Source organism: Podarcis tiliguerta (assembly GCF_965153285.1).
Source record: "Podarcis tiliguerta genome assembly, chromosome: 1".
Lineage (NCBI taxonomy): Eukaryota > Metazoa > Chordata > Lepidosauria > Squamata > Lacertidae > Podarcis > Podarcis tiliguerta.
In genome coordinates, this window is record NC_139534.1 from 121,538,856 (window position 1) to 121,558,964 (window position 20,109).

General features: G+C 45.7%; 1 protein-coding gene across 2 annotated transcripts in view; it reads left to right on the plus strand.

Moving 5' to 3' along the window:
- Positions 1 to 19,346, plus strand: part of KIF26A (kinesin family member 26A) — a 160,116-nt gene extending 140,770 nt beyond the window's left edge. For both annotated transcript variants that reach the window (XM_083433060.1, XM_083433061.1), the window contains exons 7-16: positions 742 to 835; positions 2,761 to 3,023; positions 3,293 to 3,476; positions 4,362 to 4,521; positions 5,522 to 5,684; positions 6,721 to 10,051; positions 12,551 to 12,741; positions 13,251 to 13,271; positions 15,081 to 15,231; positions 16,901 to 19,346. In XM_083433060.1, coding sequence (XP_083289186.1) covers positions 742 to 835; positions 2,761 to 3,023; positions 3,293 to 3,476; positions 4,362 to 4,521; positions 5,522 to 5,684; positions 6,721 to 10,051; positions 12,551 to 12,741; positions 13,251 to 13,271; positions 15,081 to 15,231; positions 16,901 to 17,079 — 4,737 coding nt within the window. In that variant the 3' untranslated portion in view covers positions 17,080 to 19,346. The remainder of the gene's footprint in view (positions 1 to 741; positions 836 to 2,760; positions 3,024 to 3,292; positions 3,477 to 4,361; positions 4,522 to 5,521; positions 5,685 to 6,720; positions 10,052 to 12,550; positions 12,742 to 13,250; positions 13,272 to 15,080; positions 15,232 to 16,900) is intronic.
- Positions 19,347 to 20,109: the final 763 nt, after the last annotated feature.

Below are 20,109 nucleotides of genomic sequence, written 5' to 3' on the forward strand. Positions count from 1 at the left end.
TTTTCTTAAAGCCGCTAAGCCGTTAATAGCCGCTAAGCCGCTAATAGCCATGCTTCGCAAGACGAAAAAAACGCAAGACGAAGAGACTCGCGGAACGGATTAATTTCGTCTCGCGAGGCACCACTGTAGTAAGACTATTTTTTCGGAGTGTGGGGACACGACACAAATATCTTCCCCTGTAGACAAGACCCAAAAGTGAAGGGAAAGTTTGCACAAGTAACTCATGCTTCCTCTCTCTCATAATTTCTGTGCATTTTCCAAAATGCTTCCCCCCCCACCCGCCATGGGTTCCAATGGTTATAGTTCTCATAGGTAAGATAAAACAAGAGAACTTTCAAAATTTTAATTTGAAGCTCCGGAATCCGTCCGCTTGTCCCCCCGCCTTCCCTAAGCCAATGTCTGGTGGAGCTCCTTAGCAGTGAAGCTGCTGCTTATTACTGAGAATGCATGGATGAGATATTATATTAGCCCTACGCTTCGATGGAGAGCATCTCCTTTGTTACCGAGGTCATAAAATTGATACTCCATGGGAGCTGGGATAATGGGATACGAAACTATTGTGGGCTTAGATAGTAGCTTTTATTAGAGGGGGCGAAAATGAGATATAGACACTAAAATAATACGACTAATGCCGTGAAATGCGCAACAACATTGTGTTTGGGTTTTTTTTCTCGTGTCAAAGGCATGGGAAAGCACATGCCGATTACATGCTCCGTGACGGGTTTCCAACTTCCCTTCTAGGCTGAGGTTTGTTCCGGAACAGTCGCAGAAGTAATCCAGTCTGTCGTGAACGGTGCAGATGGCTGCATCTTTTGCTTTGGCCATGTCAAGCTTGGTGAGCTCCCAAATTCATTACAGTTAATTACTATGTCAGTCTGGTAATTACATGCTGTCAGCCCTTGGAACAATAAACCTGGAGTATATGAATAGATTAGAATTTCTTTTTAATTAGCTTTGCAAACTTCTCCCGCTTTATTTTTGCATTGGGACCTTAAGGTTCCCCCCACTTTTTCTTTCAATCCATGGGGGGGGGGGGGAGGGAAAATTCAGCCACACACATGCAAACATACACACTCATTGCTTCAGGAAAAGCTCTCTTTTTTCCTATTTTTGGTAGGGAAAGGTATGACAAAAATCAAAAGATCCATAAGGCTTCAACAAACTAATTGGCTTGGGGGAGGGGAGGGGAAAGTTAGCCAAGACTGGGAGAAATTAATTGAGTTTAATACCTAAGGATTAATAATGACATACGCGAAAGGTACTTTTTACATCTGTTCTCTCCCATTGTCTCTGTGTTTGGAGTTATCTGTAATCCAAGGTAGAGCGGCCCAACCTTTTATACCGAGTGGGCCACAAGAGTACTTTTAACATGGAACCAGTGGACCGCACACTGTCTTGTCATGCACACGTGTGGTTGGAGGGAAGTGGGGCCAAAATTTGACACCCCCTGCCCAGCCCTTGGGCTGCCTGCCCAAAGCTGGCTAAGCTAGGCGCCCAGCTTTAGGAAGGAGGTGCAAGGCTCTGGCAGCGTCCTAGAGCCCTCATGTCCTTCTCAAAACGGGCAAAGCACTCTTGGACCCTGTCAGGGCACACAGGGGCCTCAAGTGTTGCCAAAGACAACTGAAAAAGGCTTTGAGGGCCGCACATTGGACCACCCGGATATAAGGGCATGTTCTAACAGGGGTATTTTTTTCTGATTCCTGAAAGACAGATGGTTTCTTCTTTTGGCCGACTGCTGTTCCCTCAGCTGCAGAGAGCTGCGTGGGCGATATAGTTATGGGTTGTGGAGTTCATGGTCAACCCCCCATCACCACAAAGCGGAGAAATACTTCAGACTCTTAGCTTCCACTTCCAGGTTCAATGAGGGGAAAGTCATTTCACCTCACAGTGTTCCTTGAGGCATCTTGAGTGATGTCACCTCATTCTCTCCCCCACCAGCACAGTAATTGACAGGGCGGGCGGCTGTGTTAAAGGCAGGCAGCCATCTTTCCCTTGAGGGCGGACTTCCAGGGGCTGCATGCCAGGGGTCCGCAGGGCCTGAGGTAAAAGCGGGTAAAACAAATGAGGGGAGTCCTAACTTTTGTATAGTTGCCGACATTTCAGTCACTCGTAAGTTTCTTCACACAGACAGATGAATGCATGTCCAGCTCTGAGGGTCTTCTGGCGGTTCCCTCTCTGCAAGAAGTGAGGTTACAGGGAACCAGGCAGAGGGCCTTCTCGGTAGTGGCGCCCGCCCTGTGGAACACCCTCCCTTCAGATGTCAAGGAAATAAACAACTACCTGACTTTTAGAAGACATCTGAAGGGTTTAAGGAAGTTTTTAATGTTTGATGTTTTATCGTGTTTTTAATATTCTGTTGGGAGGCACCCAGAGTGGCTGGGGAAACCCAGCCAGATGGGCAGGGTATGAATATTATTATTATTATTATTATTATTATTATTAATCTCTGTCCGTCCTCTCTGGATGCAGAGGAAGGCCAGTGAGGTGTGTGGCCTGGGTAGAGTCTTAATGGGTGAACAGAGAGGCCTGGCATTTGGCCCCTGGGACTAAGGTTCTCTACGCCATGAGCCACACAGGAAGCGCAACACAGGAACCTACAGGGACAAAGAGAGGCAAAATGGAGAACATCCCTCCCCTACTTCTTTCTCTTCAGTAAGAAGAACAGTGCTGATGCGCACACCCGTTGCCTTCCAGAGCAAGACAGCACCGGGGCTACTGCTGTGTGCTTGACGATTATAAAATTTCCGCTTTCCCTTCCAGGCAAATCCTACACAATGATTGGAAAGGATAACTCCACCCAAAGTCTCGGCATTGTTCCCTGTGCCATCTCGTGGCTCTTCAAGCTAATCAATGAGCGGAAGGAGAAGACCGGCACTCGTTTCTCCATTCGCGTATCTGCTGTGGAGATCAGTGGGAAAGATGAAAACCTTCAGGATTTGTTAGCTGAAGTAGCCACCGGCAGCCTGCAGGACGGGCAGTCCCCGGGGGTCTACCTGCGCGAGGATCCGATATGCGGAACTCAGGTAGGTGATCTCAGGGCAGTTTTGAAATTCTGGTTTGCCCTTGTTCCCTGGCTTATTTATATAAATGTTTTTAAGAATTCCTTTCATCTGACAACAATTCTCACCAATTTTAAAGACGATACTTTTTAATTGCTTTTTTCCCATTTTTAATCCCTAATCCCAGAGTGTACATATTTGCTTCCGTTAGCACCCTTGAGGCTTGCTCTGTTCAGAGAGGGGGGGGATCAGTTACCCCGTCTTAATTAGTCGTTTTCTTGTTTATATTCCAGCTTCAAAATCAAAGCGAATTAAGGGCCCCGACAGCAGAGAAGGCTGCTTTCTTCCTCGACGCGGCCCTGGCAGCCAGGAGTACGAGCAAACCCGAGTGCAACGAAGAGGATCGGAGGAATTCGCACATGCTCTTCACCCTCCACATCTATCAGTATCGCATGGAGAAAGGCGGAAAAGGCGGAAGTACGTTGATCTGTCTCGCATTTAATTCGTACTGTCTTCGCTTATTTTAGAAGAGTGAATCCACGTGGAACCGGGTTAATATTAGCCAATAATTCATTTTGCTGGGTTGGGGCAATTGTACGCCTTTGCAGACAGTCCCATCTGCTTGGCCAATGGGGTTTTGAAGGAAGTTCTATCCCTTTCTTCCAACAAGCTCTTCCCTTTGACATACCCTTGCGCCTTTTCAAGTTGGTTCATGCTGCATGAAAGTAAGCTGAGTTCTTTGGGAGCCATGACTTAAATACAGTGGTGCCCCGCAAGACGAATGCCTCGCAAGACGGAAAACCCGCTAGATGAAAGGGTTTTCCGTTTTGGAGGTGCTTCGCAAAACGAATTTGCTATGGGCTTGCTTCGCAAGACGAAAATGTCTTGCGATTCCTGGGGTTTTTCCCCCCCCTCCCAGCCTTTTTCCCAAGCCCCTAAGCCGCTTAACAGCTGTTCGCTAAGCCGCCGCTAGTAGCCTTTTTGCAGCTAATCCGCTAATCCCTTAAGCCTTTAATAGCCCCTAAACCGCTAATAGCGCTAATCCGCTAATGGGCTTGCTTCGCAAGACGAAAAAAACCACAAGACGAAGAGACTTGCGGAACAGATTCTTTTCGTCTTGCGAGGCACCACTGTACCGACTGCCCCTAGAATTTGGTGCATTGGTCAGCTAATTCTGCCTGTTCACTGAAGCTTTACATCCATCCACCCGTCACCATTTAATTCCATGAAGGATGGCCATCTGTCATGGATGCTTCAGCTGAATTCCTGCATTGCAGGGGGTTGGACTAGATGATTCTCTGCCATTCCAGCTAGGGTTGGATCAGCGAGCGTTGTGTAAGTGGTGTTGCTGTTGCTTTTCAGTGTCAGGCGGACGCAGCCGTTTACATCTCATTGACCTGGGAAGCTGTGAGAAGGTTCTAAGCAAGAGTCGAGATGGAGGGGGCTCCTTCTGCCTGTCTCTGTCCGCCTTGGGCAGTGTCATTCTGGCCTTAATCAACGATGCCAAACATGTGCCCTACAAGTAAGTGCACTGTTCTACCCATGTCAGACTCATGGCCTCTGACCTGGTTTTCAGATTGCTTTTCAAAGCCTTATCACCTACCTATAGTCCAGGTCAGATGGTGCCTTAAAGGTGTTACACTGTTGGACGTTACAGCCCCAGATTTAATTACTTCCTTCTCCAAGCAATCAGAAAGGATTCCGCTGTGTCCGGATAATGTCCACATGTAGCTGCTTCCTATTAGTTCTTTCCCCCGACCCCCCAAGAAAGCCTTTCCCCCAAGTCTCTTGTAAGGCCAGCGTTGTTTTGTTCCTTTTAGTATGAAAGCAGTGTGAAAATAGCACCGGTCTTAACAAAGAATGGGAAAAATTCATAATTTATCTTGGAGACCGCTAGAAGCAAATGAAAACATTAGCAGGCTTACAATAACGCTTGTAATGTAGCAAGTACTATGGAGACAATGGAGTTATACAAAATACAGATTATTGGGAAAGATGCAGTAGAAAAGGTTTAATAATAGGACCCATGGAGGGGAGGTGAGAAGTCAAGAGATTTGGAGGAATCTGTAAATGTGGATGTGTATGATTGTATTGTTACAGTTTTATACTTGTAAAACCAAATAAAAATTATTTCAAAGAAGGGAAGAAGGGAAAAAAGAGAATAGCATAAGTCTAGAATAAGGTGCATGCTGTTTTTATTTTATTGCAAAATTGGGCTGGATTGCTTTCTTCTCCTTGAAGGTTATACGCGAGCATGAGATGGCTCATGCATGGAAAATCTCACACTCGCATATAACCTTAATAAACAAACACAAGTGAATAAACTACAAGTGGTGCTTAGAAAGCCTAAGGAAAGAATTGTAAGTTATTATAGACACTGAGCCGTTGCACTCAGGTCCTGCTTCAAGGCTTCCTATAGCAGCTGGTTGGCCATTGTAAGGATAGGGTGACTAGATGGGCCTTTGGTGTGCTCCAGCAAAGCTCTTCTCGTGTTCTCATTTGTGTTTCTCTCGTGTCTCCAGGGACAACAAACTGACCATGCTGCTGAGAGAATCGCTCGGGAACATCAACTGCAGGACCACCATGCTCGCTCACATATCGGATTCCCCGGCTAATTATGCAGAAAGTCTCACAACAATCCAGCTTGCCTCCCGTATCCATAGGATGAGGAAGAAGAAATCCAAGGTTGGTACGCAAAACCAGCAAAGCAGGAGTTCTCTCCTCTACCCCAGAATTCCTAAACCTGGGTCCCCGTGTGTTAGATTGCAGGTCCCATTTCCCCTGACTATTGGCTTAGCTTGCTAAGGATGATGGGATTTGTAGTCCAACAACTTCTGGAGACCAAGGGTTGAAGAACAATGTAGTAGACTATATGTTTGACCCCCCAGGGATAATGCCTGCTGTTTTTACACCTCTAATGAGTGGAGATGGTTTGTGGCAGCAGCATGCCCTGAGTCTGTCTCAAGCATTAACTCATGTATCTTACTTGCCTGATACAAGCTGCAAAGCAACGAGTGCTTTTTTTATTTTTTAAAAATGCAGTAACTCAGTGACTGTCCCTTTACACCAAGCAATAAAATCACTCCTCGGAAGGTAGCGGCACAGAAGCAAATCACATATTGGGCTGCATGTGCAGGTGCTATGAAATGCTCCCCACTGAACTTTTCTGTCCCTTTTGTAGGCAGTAGGGCAGGAGGTGGGTGCATTTGAGGGCTTTTCAAAGGGATGGGAAACTTTACCGTCACTTCTGCTCCCAGGAGGCTGCTTCTAATATCCCCTGAAGTTCCTGTAGTATTCTATCCATAAGCTGCCTTGAGTCCTGGTCTGGGAAAAAGGCAGACTATAAATAATAACAATAGGATACTACAAGATGATAGAGCATCATAATCAGAGAACCTCTTAGTTAACACAACAACAACAAACCAGAAGTTACCAGGATCGGTGCTTCTGCTGAGGCAAAACAAAGCTGAGGGTCTTTTCAGTTGTGGGCGGCTACAGTTTCTGTGTTTCTTGAATGGACCAAGTGCTCTAAATCTGTTGCAGGGAGCCAAACAAATTTTCTGCAGCATGATTATTTATAAATGTTGCTCATAATTATAGCAGAGAATAAGATTTGGGGCGTGGAACTGCAAATGCCATTGGGTGGGAGGGATATACCTGCCCTGCTTAATGCATTTAATGCAAAAAAAAAATGCATTTTATTGTTTTATGCAATTGACAGTATGCATCCAGCTCTTCTGGAGGAGAAAGCTCATGTGAAGAGGGCCACATACGAAGACCTCCTCACCTGAGGCCATTTCATCCAAGGACTGTAGCTCTTGACCCTGACATTCCTGTGCTGAACCTTTCCAACGAGACCGATTATTCCTCAAGCAGCGAACAGTCCTGCGACACAGTCATCTACGTGGGTCCCAACGGCGCAGCTTTGTCGGACCGGGAGCTGACAGATAACGAAGGCCCCCCAGAGTTTGTTCCAATCATCCCTTCCCTGAACAAGAAAAGAAACAAGGACACCCCTGGCCTCGCAAAGAGCTCCGACAAAGACCTTTTTAAGTGCAACACTTTTGCAGAGCTGCAGGAGCGGCTGGAATGCATTGACGGAAGCGAAGAGCCTGCCAAGTTCCTTGGTGGGGAAGCCCCTGGCACGTCTTGCGGCGGCACCGTCCCGGCGAGTACAGAAAGCGAACAGTCCAAACCAAAACCACCATCTCCTCCTGGGGGGTTTAAAAAACCAGCCTTGCAGGAAACTGGGCCTCCCAAAAAAGGACACAGCCTTTACTTCCAGCGCAATGGCACCTGCCCTGAGAAGAAGGCCCCTCCTGCGAAGATGGAACACGCCAAACAGCAAGCCAAGCCTGAAGGCAAGAGAGCGGACTCGGACGGAGAGAAGGAGGACTCCTATAAGTTGCCGGCGTGTAATACCACTAAGGATCAAGAGCCAAGCCAAGCCGTTGCTGAGCCGGTTGTCAAAGAGAAATCTTTGTATGCCAAGAGGCCGTTGCCCAGCCCTGCACCTCCACCCCCTCAGCAGCAGCAGGAGTCTCCAGTGAGGACCAAGCAAACGTACCTGAAGTTTGACCACTGTAACGCAATCAGGACGCCTCCCGTGGGGATGAGCAAGCAAGTGGGTAGCGAATCTGAATCGAACCCCGAAGGAAGCACATTTTCGGCAACCAGCAACACAGAGCACCAAGGAGATGGCATAGAGGTCCATAGGTTCCGCTCATCTTTCCGAAGCAAGTGCTTCGACCGGGATATCCTGACGACGACGGTGACGTTGCAGCAGCCCGTGGAGCTCAACGGCGAGGATGAGCTTGTCTTCACGGTTGTTGAGGAGTTGTCCATCAGCGGGATCTTGGATAACGGGAGGCCTGCCAGCATCATCAGCTTCAACAGCGACTGCTCCCTGCAGGCCCTTGCCTCTGGATCCAGGCCAGTTAGTATCATCAGCAGTATTAATGATGAGTTTGATGCTTATACCTCCCAGGCAAGTGCCACCGGTGTCAACATTGATATCGTCGTGCCTTTTGCTGAAGACCCGTTCTCGAGCAGTAGCAGACGTTCCTCCATCAGCTCGTGGCTAAGCGAAGTGAGCATCTGTACGATTGAGAGCGATGGCTGCCGGTCCAGCGATGGTTTTCTTGCTCAGTCCTCTTACAGCTGCAGCAAGTCTGAGGAGCCCTTTATCATGGGTTCTCCCAACGCTCCTGTTCCCTTGCAAGCCGCCCTAAACGACAGCGGCTTCTGCTTTTCGGAGCCGGAGAGCAAGAGCATGATTTCCATCAGAGCATCACCAGGGGTCAACAGGAGTCCTCAGAACTGCGACGTAACCAAAGCATCTCAGACAGAAAGTGCTCTTTGCATCACCGACCAGCCAGCGTACGCTAAGCCTTCCAGCTCTCAAAACACAATGGTGATAGAAACGATACACTCCAGTCTTCCCCGGAGAACGAAAGCTACCTCATCCCCAATCCACAACAACAACAGCACCCTCAGCTGTAAGGAACTGCAGAAACCGCGTGTGATGTTTGAAGACCCCTGGCTGGTTCGTACAGGCGATCATTTGGAAGCAGACTCGCTGATATCTCCAAACTCCCCCATGTTCAGCGCTGAGAAGCAGTCGGCGAAGACTGCCCAACATTTAGATGGCTCAGCTAGGCCAACAAAATCCCAGACAATGCTTGCTTGTTCACAGAGGGTTGTCGATGGTTGTGAAATGGCCTGCAAGACGTCCAGCGGAGCGGCTAAAAAACCCGATGCCGTCACAAAAATGCCACAGCTCAGGAGAGGCGCTACAACGCTGGGTGTGGTTCCTGTGTCGCACAGCAGCGGTGCGGCTGCAGAAGCTATGAGCAGGGGAAGTTGTGAAGCTGTTTTTGCCACCGGAAGCCTGAAAAAGAAAACCCTACAGCAAAAATCCAGCATGTTGCCCAGGCCAAGTGGGACAATACCTCCAGCACCCCCCGTGCGTAAATCAAGCCTTGAGCAGAAAAATGGTGGGATACCGAACGGCGGGGGGAAGTCCTCAGGACTGGACCTTGCGAGGGCCACTACATCGAAGAACGAGGACGAGTTCGATTTGCGATTGAGAGCTGGGTTGTGCGCTACCGAAAACAGTGGCGGCAGAGGCAACCTCAAGGCAGACCACTCCTTGCCCAAAGCGACCTCTAGTTTGAAGGCAAAGGCATCCAAAAATGAAGCTGTCCATCGATACGGGAGCCACATGTCCCTCGAGAGGTGCGACAGCCTGACTTCGGTCGGATCGAAAGCCAACCTGAGTAGAGAAAATGGCAGCATTGGGAATGGCAGGAATGGCCGGATGGTTCCAAGGCTTGGAGTTCCCCCTGTCCCTTCTGGCTTGACGTCGCCTCCATCGCTCACCACACCTTTGCCCGGCAAAAACAGCCAGGCCAAAGGTGCTGCAAGCCAGAAGACACCGGCCAATGGGAATAAGAGCCGCAGCCTTTCAGCCAGCGGGTCCAAGTCTTTGAGCTCCTCTGTGAAATCGTTGGCTCCGTCCGTTGGGAAGACCTCCGGCATCCCCTTGAGTGGGAAAGCCGTGCCGCGGTCTCTGCAAGGCGTAAGCAGCAAGCCTGGTCGAGGAACCATCATGGGGACCAAGCAGGCCATCAGGGCAGCCAACAGCCGTGTGAATGAGCTGGCATCGGGCAGTTCGGTCAAAATGAGCCACTTCCGGGTGTCGACGGACTCCGACAGCGGCAACGACAGCGGGATTAACCTGAGCGACGAGAAGTCGCAGGTCCCGGTGCTGCCGTCTCCGTACAGCAAGATAACTGCCCCAAGGCGGCCTCAGCGCTACAGCAGCGGGCACGGGAGCGACAACAGCAGCGTCCTGAGTGGGGAGCTACCCCCAGCAATGGGCCGGACGGCTCTTTTCTACCACAGTGGCGGCAGCAGCGGCTACGAAAGCATGATCCGTGACAGCGAAGCTACCGGCAGTGCATCCTCGGCGCACGATTCCATGAGCGAAAGTGGCATGTCTTCGCCTGGTCGCATGAGAAGTTTGAAATCCCCAAAGAAAAGATCAACAGGTAAGGAAAGGAGTTTGGGGACGGACGGACACACAACTATTCTAATGTGAGCATTCCCATTTCCTTGGATTTAAATGGTTCCCTTGCGCATTACTCCAGATGCATTGCTTGAAGCAGGAAATTGGAACCAAGCACCGGGTGGGGGCAGTGGTCTGAATTGGGACCCCCACAGGTCAGGGGGAGAGGTTTAACATTTCTCTTTCTTGCAACTAGCCTGTAAAAAAAAAAAAAGTTACATTGATGCCTGAGGCAGGTTGTCCCCCCATCACTGTTTATTTTGCAAGGAGCTCATTTTTCCATGATCCCAGTGGGGGAAGGGGTGGGGGTTTAGCCTCCTCCTCATGCACTATGGTCCCAATCAGATCAGGGCTCTCATTGTTTTAATTAAGGGGGGGCACAACTTCCCTGAGATTGTTTCAGCTTTGCTTTGCAACCCAAATAGCCTGTTTTCTGCCCTTCATCCCCATCTAAGGCTGTGGTTTTTGAGGCGTGGTCAGGGAGGAATCCTTCAAATTCATTATACTTTTCAAAACTATTCCTTTTAAGATGCCGTGTTTCGTTTGAGAATTTAATTCGTCTCTTTGCACAACTCTGATTGGCAGGTCCCCCAGTGAAAATAAATAAGATATAAAAGAATTTTTTTTTCAAGAAAAAAAGAATGCACTGAACTTTGTGATTAATGCTGCTAATTAGCTACAAACCTAAGGCTTTCATTAGTTTTACAACGCATTTAGACAATCAACTGAAATTAGAAATAGATTGGAGATTCACTTGTTTAATCAGTTCCAAGTGGCTTCGTCTCATATAAGTGTTTACTTAGACTAGCATCCCCTCCAACTTCTGGAAGAAATGAGTAAGAGATTATCTAGTTTGATAGTGGACAAGCCAAGTTAGAGAGCAATTCATTCGGGGCTTATTTTGCTAAAGTAGCTTTTTCCTCCCTGAAGCGTGCCTTTCTAAAGTAGCTTTTGATTTTTCAGGTGGTGGCAACAGACATTTTCACTATGAGTACTAACAAACAAACAAAAAACGAACACTATGACAACAGTAATAACAATATCAACTTTCCTTCTCCACCCAACCCCTCAAATGGTTTACAAGTATAAGATCATTTACAGTAGTCTATTATGCATTGCCAAATTAAACACCTCCACTCTTCACACTTCCCCAAATTGCCCAAAGGGGCCCTCCAACTACCTGGAGATGATTTTGGAGGGGCGCAGAATCCTTCAATGGAGTAAACAGGCTTTCTGTAAGCAGAGAGATACAACTGGGTACAGACTTCGATATTGAATTAATCACATGTTTATTGTCATTGGAAAACCAGACGGTGAAAATGTTAGCATTTTCAGAAATTTCAAACTAAGAAAACTGAGAGATTGGGTTCCTGTTCATGTCAAGTCAGGCCCTTTGAATTAAATGGATTGCATTATCAAAATAACAAAGGCCACCCACCTTTGTGGTGCTTTCCATCTTTCTTCTACCTGCCCTTGGCAGGTTAGTAAACAATGGACCTTTTTGCCCCTCATGATGATGAATGGGAGTGGGTGGGAACTGATGCAATGGTACCCAATTTCACAACTCATGAAAGATTGTGAATGGCACCATTTCATATCAGTGTCCTAATATGTTTATACACACAAACACATATATTACACTCTCTCCCTCTCTCTCTCTCTCTCTGTGTGTGTGTATATGTATCTATCATGGTATGCTTCCTGGCCTCAGTGACCAATTTGCTTCATTGTAGAGCAATCAGTTTAAAGACCTGGCTGCAGCTGTTCTCTTTTCATAGCACATCAACCTCTTAAGTCTCTCCCACAAATCAATATTAACAGCTGTGTAAGGTTGCGCACATATTGAGAAGGTATTACTGGCTGATGGATTTGTATTTGCTTTTGCCCCAGGAAATGCTTTCTAAGGTCTTGCCTTTTTTTTTTTTTTAAAAAAAAGACAAACAGTTCCTTTTCTCAACTGGAATTGTCGTCTTGTCAATAAATTACTGCTTAACTTTTGGAGTGCTTAGAGCTTTGGCACTCCTATACATTCTGACGTTGCTCTGCGTTTTAGGTTTTTTTTGGGGGGGGGGATGATGGGCGGGCAAGGTGACTAATCCCAACAGCATAATGCTTTGTATGGTTGCTCAGAAGTGAGCCCATTTTGTTCAAGTGGACTTAATTCTCTGGGATCGTGGCTGTGTTCATCTAGCTATCAATGCATTTATTATAGAGCAGAAGATGCTTAATCTCAGGGTCATGCGTTGGAGCCCCACGTTGGGCAAAAGATTCCTGCATTGCAGGTGGCTGAACTTGATGACCCTCACAGTCCCTTCCAAAGCTAAAATATGATTTTTATAACTATTAACTGTCTGCAGGTGGATGTAAGCTGCCTGCTTGTCTGGCTTGGAATGCTTATGGATTTGCTAGATGAAAAATGCAAAAAAAAAAAAAAAGAAGCTCCATGTTTTGCTTTCCCCCCCTTTTTCTTAAATCATCTCAGGTTTCCAGCGCCGTCGACTGATTCCAGCTCCTCTTCCAGATTCTGCATCCCTGGGGAGAAAGCAGAGTGTCACCGGCCAGTGGGTTGATCTACCACCCTTGCCGGGCACTTTGAAAGAGCCATTTGAAATTAAAGTTTATGAGATTGATGATGTGGAACGATTACAGCGGCACAGACAAGAGGAAACTGAGGTCAGCACATATTTTACGGTAACTCTGGACAATTTAAACGGCACAACATTCAAGGCAGGGTTGTTGCTCTAAATCTCACGCATGGCATTAGGGGAGAATGGAATGCAATTAAAGCGCTTTCGTTATCCTTTTTTAAAAAATTCATATGTTGGGGTACCATGCCCATAGAAAATAATTGCTGTCTGCCATTAATTGTGTTTAACGTAGCTGATGGAGTGAGTGGAGAATATCAATTAATATGTTACGAGAAGGCTTTATAATCATTGCCTGCTTGATGAAATTTTATGGGCTTTCTTCACCAAAGGGTCATTAACTCTTTATGTTAATGGCATAAAGCATCCCAGTTAGAATTCTGTTAAATTCAAGATGTTGTGAGTTTAATTTACTTGTAATTGGGAAAACAATTCAGTTAATTCTGAGTTGGTGACAGGGATTGCAGTCATTTTTCTGGTGCCATTTTTACCCCCTAATACAAAAAAAGGGTAACTTCTTTTTTCTTCTACCAACAGCCTTTCCAGGATGTTGAAAAGGTAAGTCATATCTTTGGATCTTCCTTATACCAACCAAAACAGAATTTCCAATTGCCATGTTTGCTAAGGAATGCCAAGGGAAGAGGACGAGTTGTAGCCAACCCACTTCTATTCAGAATCAGACCCATTGGGAATTAATGGACCTAAAGCAGGCACGTCCATAAATTTCGATGGGTCTACCTTGAGTATGGGTAGTATTGGATACAACCTAATGTAATTTAGCTTGTCCCCACAGTAATTGTTCTTACAGATCACTTAGAGAGAGGGGAGAGTCTCTAATCTCAGGCTTGCAGTCTGTTAAAACAAGAGCAACAAGAGAGAACCCTTGGGGTGAGTTCAAAGTGGGGAGCATTTGCATCAAAGAAGAGGTAGGCAGGAAGAGTGTGTGCACATAGCAACATGGAGCATTTCTCCTGGAGGAGCCAAATCAGGGATGTGCTTATGTGAGTCTCAGCCCTTCCCACCCGCTTTTCTTCTGCAACACTTCCCTCCTCCCAATCCCGTAACCCTACATTCAGATATGAATCTGGGTTTCCCAATCCAATGGAGAAAAAGCACCTGGGGGAAGATGCTGCAGAGGAAACAAGGACTGTGTGGGAAGGGTTAAGCAAGCACATGCACGTCTTCTCCTCCCCTTGCAGATATTCCACTCTAGTCCTCCTTTGCATGTCAATATATTACTGGGCTGGGTTCAAGGCACTTGTGTTGAAATACAAAGCCTTGACAAATTGAGTCCAGGGTTCCTTAAGGTCCACTCTGAGCCCTCACATCCCAGCTTGATCACTGGGGAGTGCTTGTTGTTGTTGTTGTTTAGTCATTTAGTCATGTCCGACTCTTCGTGACCCCATGGACCAGAGCATGCCAGGCACTCCTGTCTTCCACTGCCTCCCACAGTTTGGTCAGACTCATGTTTGTAGCTTCGAGAACACTGTCCAACCACCTCGTCCTCTGTCATCCCCTTCTCCTTGTGCCCTCCATCTTTCCCAACATCAGGGTCTTTTCCAGGGAGTCTTCTCTTCTCATGAGGTGGCCAAAGTATTGGAGCCTCAGCTTCAGGATCTGTCCTTCCAGTGAGCACTCCGGGCTGATTTCCTTAAGAATGGATACGTCTGATCTTCTTGCAGTCCATGGGACTCTCAAGAGTCTCCTCCAGCACCAAGGGGTGCTTAGCTGTCCCCAGTGTTACAAAGGCCCGACTGGCATCAAATAGAGGTTGAGCACTTGGCATCACCAATCTCGTGCTGTGGGATATCCTTCCAGCAGTAATTCCATAGGCATCATGGCTTTTGTACTTGAAGGCATCTCTTGAAGACCTTCTTATGCCAATAGGCCTATGGAGCTGTTTAAACTTCATTGATTCTCCTTGATATTTTATATGACTAGGCACTATATATAGAGATGGGGGGCAAGGATGGATTGGGACTCTTGCCCACTCAGATTTTGCAGCCTTCCTTTCCCTTACTAAAACATATTTACTCTTTTGCAGTGGTGAGGAAACCATTTCTGTTCGTAACAGCTGAAATTTAAGAGTTTCGTAGGGAAGTACATTAGCTGGTAGAGTGGCAGTAAATGCCTTAAGTGCTCATAGCATGTTGCTTTTATTAGATTAGCATCCATGGAAGTCCACTTCCAGCAAGGGTAGCAGGGAGGGAGAAAACCCTTCTGCTGTTTAATGTTTCGTGCCTGTGCTGCACAACGGTGGTTGAAGCGGAATGATAAGGGCAATAGGTTTTTGTGGGAGTTTTTTGGAGAGTAGCAGGCAGATGGCCAGCGAAATTAACAAATCGGTAATTTTCATCTCCCCCAAAGGGCCTGATATATTTTAATACCAAGCTGAAAATCCTGGAGAGGCGCCACCAGCGGATTAGAGAAGTGAAAGCAAAGCATGAGTTCTTGAAAGATGAGTTGGAGGAAACAAAGTGTAGGTTGATGTTGGATCCAAGCAAGTGGAAAGGAGAATGTAAGTATTACCCAGCAAGTTGCGATAAAGATTCTGTGTGTAGATGGTGCAGAAATACAGACTAGGGCAAATCTGCAAGTTTCTTCTGGTTCCTCATTTTCCCGGTCGTAAGTTCAGTTCACCCCATTTCTGCATCAGTTTGTGGCTTTGCGTCATGATTTTCGCTTTGTAACCAATCAGTATTTATTGATGGTTTTAATGGTGCTTCCACCCCAGTTATGAACGTTTTGACTGAATTATACTATAACTTTGTATGTGTTGCATGCCGCCTTGATATGATTTCATGAAAAGCATGGATCATGGGACACTTCAGGAAATAAATAAAATAAACGATAATAGGCAGAGCTAAATAGACCAGTAGCCTGAGTCTGTGTAGCTTCCTGTGTCCCTAACATTCATCAGAGCCAGTGTAGACTTCAAGGTGGAACTGGGTTCTCACTGTGACAAATGGATGTTGCCTCCCACAAATGGCATGTTTTGCGTAAGTTGATAGAAGCTCTTAAGAACATGAGAAGAGCCTGCCAAATTGGGCCAGTGGCTGGACTCTGTATCCTGTTCTTGCAGTGGCGAACCCAAATAAATGCATGTGGGAATCCCGAAAGCAGGAACCGAGTGCGCCAGGCCACTCCCCTCTAGCGAGTCCCAGCAACTGGGATTTCTAGATTGGTTAGAAGTTGGATGCATTTCCTTAACCAGTTGCTTGCTAACAGAATAGCGGTTGTCAAACAAAACAACCATATCCCCTACGCAGACAGTCATGTCTCATTGGGGTGGCTGTTCCTCTGAACAACAAGATCAGGACATGGTTGTTACTATGCCCTCCTTCCCCACCATAAAAATAGTGGAAGAGGGTGGCCAGCTCATCACAGGAGATGCAAGAGAGGCTATCACCAGAGTCTGCAGACTCCTGATGCAATTGTGTGGTACGTCACAGTGAGGGGAGCATTGCTTGAAACCAGCATGATGTAACTGCTGCTCACCTGTGGCATTTGCCAGGAGACCAGCTTCAACAGTGTTTATTCTGAGAGAGACTGCTGTTTGGATAACAAAGAATCTGTCCTGGAGTGTCAACACAAGGGGGCTTGTGAAGAAGGCGCAGCAGAGACTGTACTTTTTGAGAATACTAAGGAAAAACCATCTTCCGCAGAAACTGCTGCTTGCCTTCTATCACTGTGCCATTGAGAGCGTGCTCACTTATGGCTTATGTGTGTGGTACGGAAGCTGTACTACCCAGGACAGGATGGGGTTGTGCAGGGTTGTTAAGGCAGCAGAGAGCATTGTTGGCTGCCCACTCTCCACCTTAGAGCAGATTTATACCACAAGGTGCCATAGGAAGGCACTGGACATAGTAAAAGATCCATCGCATCCTGGTCACTGTCTCTTCGAGCTTTTGCCGTCGGGACGGAGATACAGGACGATGAAGACAAGAACGAGCCGTCTTAAGAACAGCTTCTTCTGCAGAGCGATCTCGGCCCTGAATGGGAATCCCGGACTTTGAAAGTCAACTAATCTCCCTTGCTGTATCATACTGTATTGTTTAATTAGTGTTTTTATGGAGCAGTCAAGTAATTTCGTTGTCCCCAAAGGGGGCAATGACAATAAAGATTATTATTATTATTATTAATAATAATAATATTATTATTTACGCTAACTCTCTTTATGCTAACAGTCGAGGTTGACCCTGATCTTGACAAGGAGTCGCAAGATTACCTGGAGGCATTGGAACAAGTGACTGAGGAACTGGAGCAGTGTGTGAATCTGTGCAAGTCGCACGTCATGATAGTCACCTGCTTTGACATTGGGGTGATCTGTGACACCCAGGATGGAGCGCGGGAAGTGGAAGTTTGAAGGCGGGTCTGCAAAGGGACATGAGCAGGTGGAGCCAAACCTTCAAAAGATGGGGGGCGGCGGTGGTGGTTGAAGTATTGGAAAGCGGAGGTGGAAACATGAAGACTTAACGCGACAAAGAATGTTCTCGGAGCCTGGAGGAATTAGAATGTTCTAAACCTTTACGGTGCCTCAGCAACCTATGAAATGTACAAAGATCAACTTGATTTTCTAATAGAGGAAAGCAGAAAAAAAAAGTCTATTAGGAACCAACTCTATTTGCAAAGCGGAAGTGCCTTTACTGTTCATTGTTGACTTGTTTTTTCGATTTTGTATTTGTTGCTAGAATTGAAACCAGCAAACCTAAACAGACCATAAAATGTATTCCTATGAAATATTTTATACTGTATAGTGTAATTTATGACTATATGTAAAAAACAAAAATTGTAGCAAAAGCAATAAGTAAATTATGTTTTCATACCTGAATTTGCCTCCTTGTTTCATGGAAAAGCTGGTTTATGTAGCAGAACAACAACAACAAAAAATAATTGTATTATAATTGCTTTTTCATGGTTTAGGATTCGAGATATTTTTATGAACATTTATCTATTGGAAAGGTGTATTATGAAATTCCAAATAGCCTGGTTTGTATTCATTTTTTGTACTCTTCCTTTTGCAGATCACGAGGAACATGTTTTAAATTCCACGTTTTGTATACAAATAGTAGGGCTGAACTGTTTGGTTGCTTAGTCGGTTGGAACAATCGATTAAAAACCTTGCAATTGATTAAAAGGTGCCTCCTGATTCATCGAAGGGAAGATTTGTAAAATGCTGTTTAAACTTGTTTTGAATACAGATACTTGGCAAAAGATGAGGATGGCAGGCACCCTCACAGGGGAGAGAGTCCTCCCCATCTCTCATTGAAGAAGGCAGGAATTCCTCTTCCAAGCTGCAACACACATGCGTGTCATTTTTCAATGGACGTACACTTCCCCCTGCTTTGAAACCACTGTTTTTATTTGTTATTCAAGTGTACGTGGTTTTAGCCCGTTAATTATCTGATCAGTGGGCTGAAAACTCAGTTAATCAACTTAAAACCACTTACTCTAGAATGGCCCATTTGGGGCGTACTTGGGAAGAGTTAAAGCAAGACTAAGTCTTGGTAAGCAAGGGCCAACCTATGCCTTAAAACACGCATTAAACGCCTGCATTAAAACTGCAACAGCTTTTTCCTAATCATAGCCACTTTGGGACTGGGTAGTTTTCAACAGAGAAGCAGCCACAAGGGATGGTGCTTAACCCCTTCCCTACCTGCTGCTTTTTTAGGGCAATTCCTCTCTGGGGAGGAGCTAGAAAAGCAGCGGGTGGATGTGGGTTAAGCACTCTATCCAGCCATTTCTGTGCTGGGAATTGCCTAAGGTGGCTTTGAGTAGGGGGGAAAAGCAGCTACCGGGTCATTAATGCAGACCTTTTTTTTGTGTAATGTGTAGTTTGGCCCTCACTTTGATAATGGACCTCATTCATCACAGATCCCCTTTTCTAGGATTTCTTGACCCAGGGGGCTGGCATCACAAGGCCCCACATGTTGTATCCATCACAGTAAGCCTTTTCATTGGAAAAGGTGCCTGTACCCCCCCAAATGATGACCCTACCACATGACATTGGGGTGCCAGGTGGTTAATCTGGCCTGTTGGATTTGAAGTTGCCAGTGCCTGCCTTAATGTAATCTAACCTGAGAAAGTCTGTAAACAACACTGTGGCTTTTTTCCCTCTCTCTTTCTCTTTCTGAGAGCAGGAATTAAGAATTACGTTTATTACCAAAATCACAAGGAAATGAGGTTTTAATAAAAAGGTCTTCTTCTTTTTCTTTTTTAAAGTAAATATTAAGTTAGGTCCATATTTTTGTATAGTTTTGACAATAAATATAGCATTTGCATTTTATGAACTTTTAAAGGCAAATATATCTTTTTACAGTTTTTTCTAAGGAAGGCAAACTCTCAGGATTCTTTCTACACATGCTGCATGAATCTTGTGCTTTTTTTGTTTTTGGAAGGGAACCATTTTTAAGGTTGATAGAACTGTTGATAAAACTGTTGCCAAACAAAAATAAAACTTTCAAAATGGTTTGATAGTGTATGTAATAATGGCATTTCATAAGGAACCATATTTTCTGATCATCTTGCTATGTATGGGGTTGGTTTTTTTCCGCCCAAAATCCTTTGTATAAATGTATACTATAATGGCTTGCTTCAGCTTTTCCATGTGAATAAAAATATGCATCTATTGTTTACGTGTCTCCTGAGTTCAGTGACTGGGTACTATTCTGTCCAGGGCCAGATGGGTGGGGAATAATAATAATAATAATAATAATAATAATAATAATATTATTATTAATAATAATAATAATAATAATAATAATAATAAGTGGGCTCCTTCCTCTGTTAGTTGCTACTGACAGGCTTACCTTGAAGGGGAAGATAGACGCCATTTTAAAAACCCCACAATGCCCCGGAGCACAGTTGTGTCAGGGGCATTGTGGGAAATTTAAATGATTACACCTGATACAGTTCAGAGCACGGGGTCAGAGCTTTATTTTGTTTTGGCTCCCAGTACGTTTCCAAGCACAATTCATAGCCCTTTAAAGCCCTAAATGGTCTCTGCCCAGTATACCTGAAGGAGCGTCTCCACCCCCATCATTCAGCCTGGACACTGAGGTCCAGTGCCGAGGGCCTTCTGCTGGTTCCCTCACTGTGAGAAGCCAAGTTACAGGGAACCAGGCAGAGGGCCTGGTAAGTGGTGGCACCCGCCCCGTGGAACGCCCTCCCATCAGACGTCAAGGAAATAAACAACTCTCTGACTTTTAGAAGACACCTGAAGGCAGCCCTGTTTAGGGAAGTTTTTAATGTCTGATGTTTTAATGTATTTTTAATCTTTTGTTGAAAACTGCCCAGAGTGGCTGGAGAAACCCAGCCAGATGGGTGGGGTATAAATAATAATATATTTATTATTATTATTATTATTATTATTATTATTATTATTATTTTGTTTAAA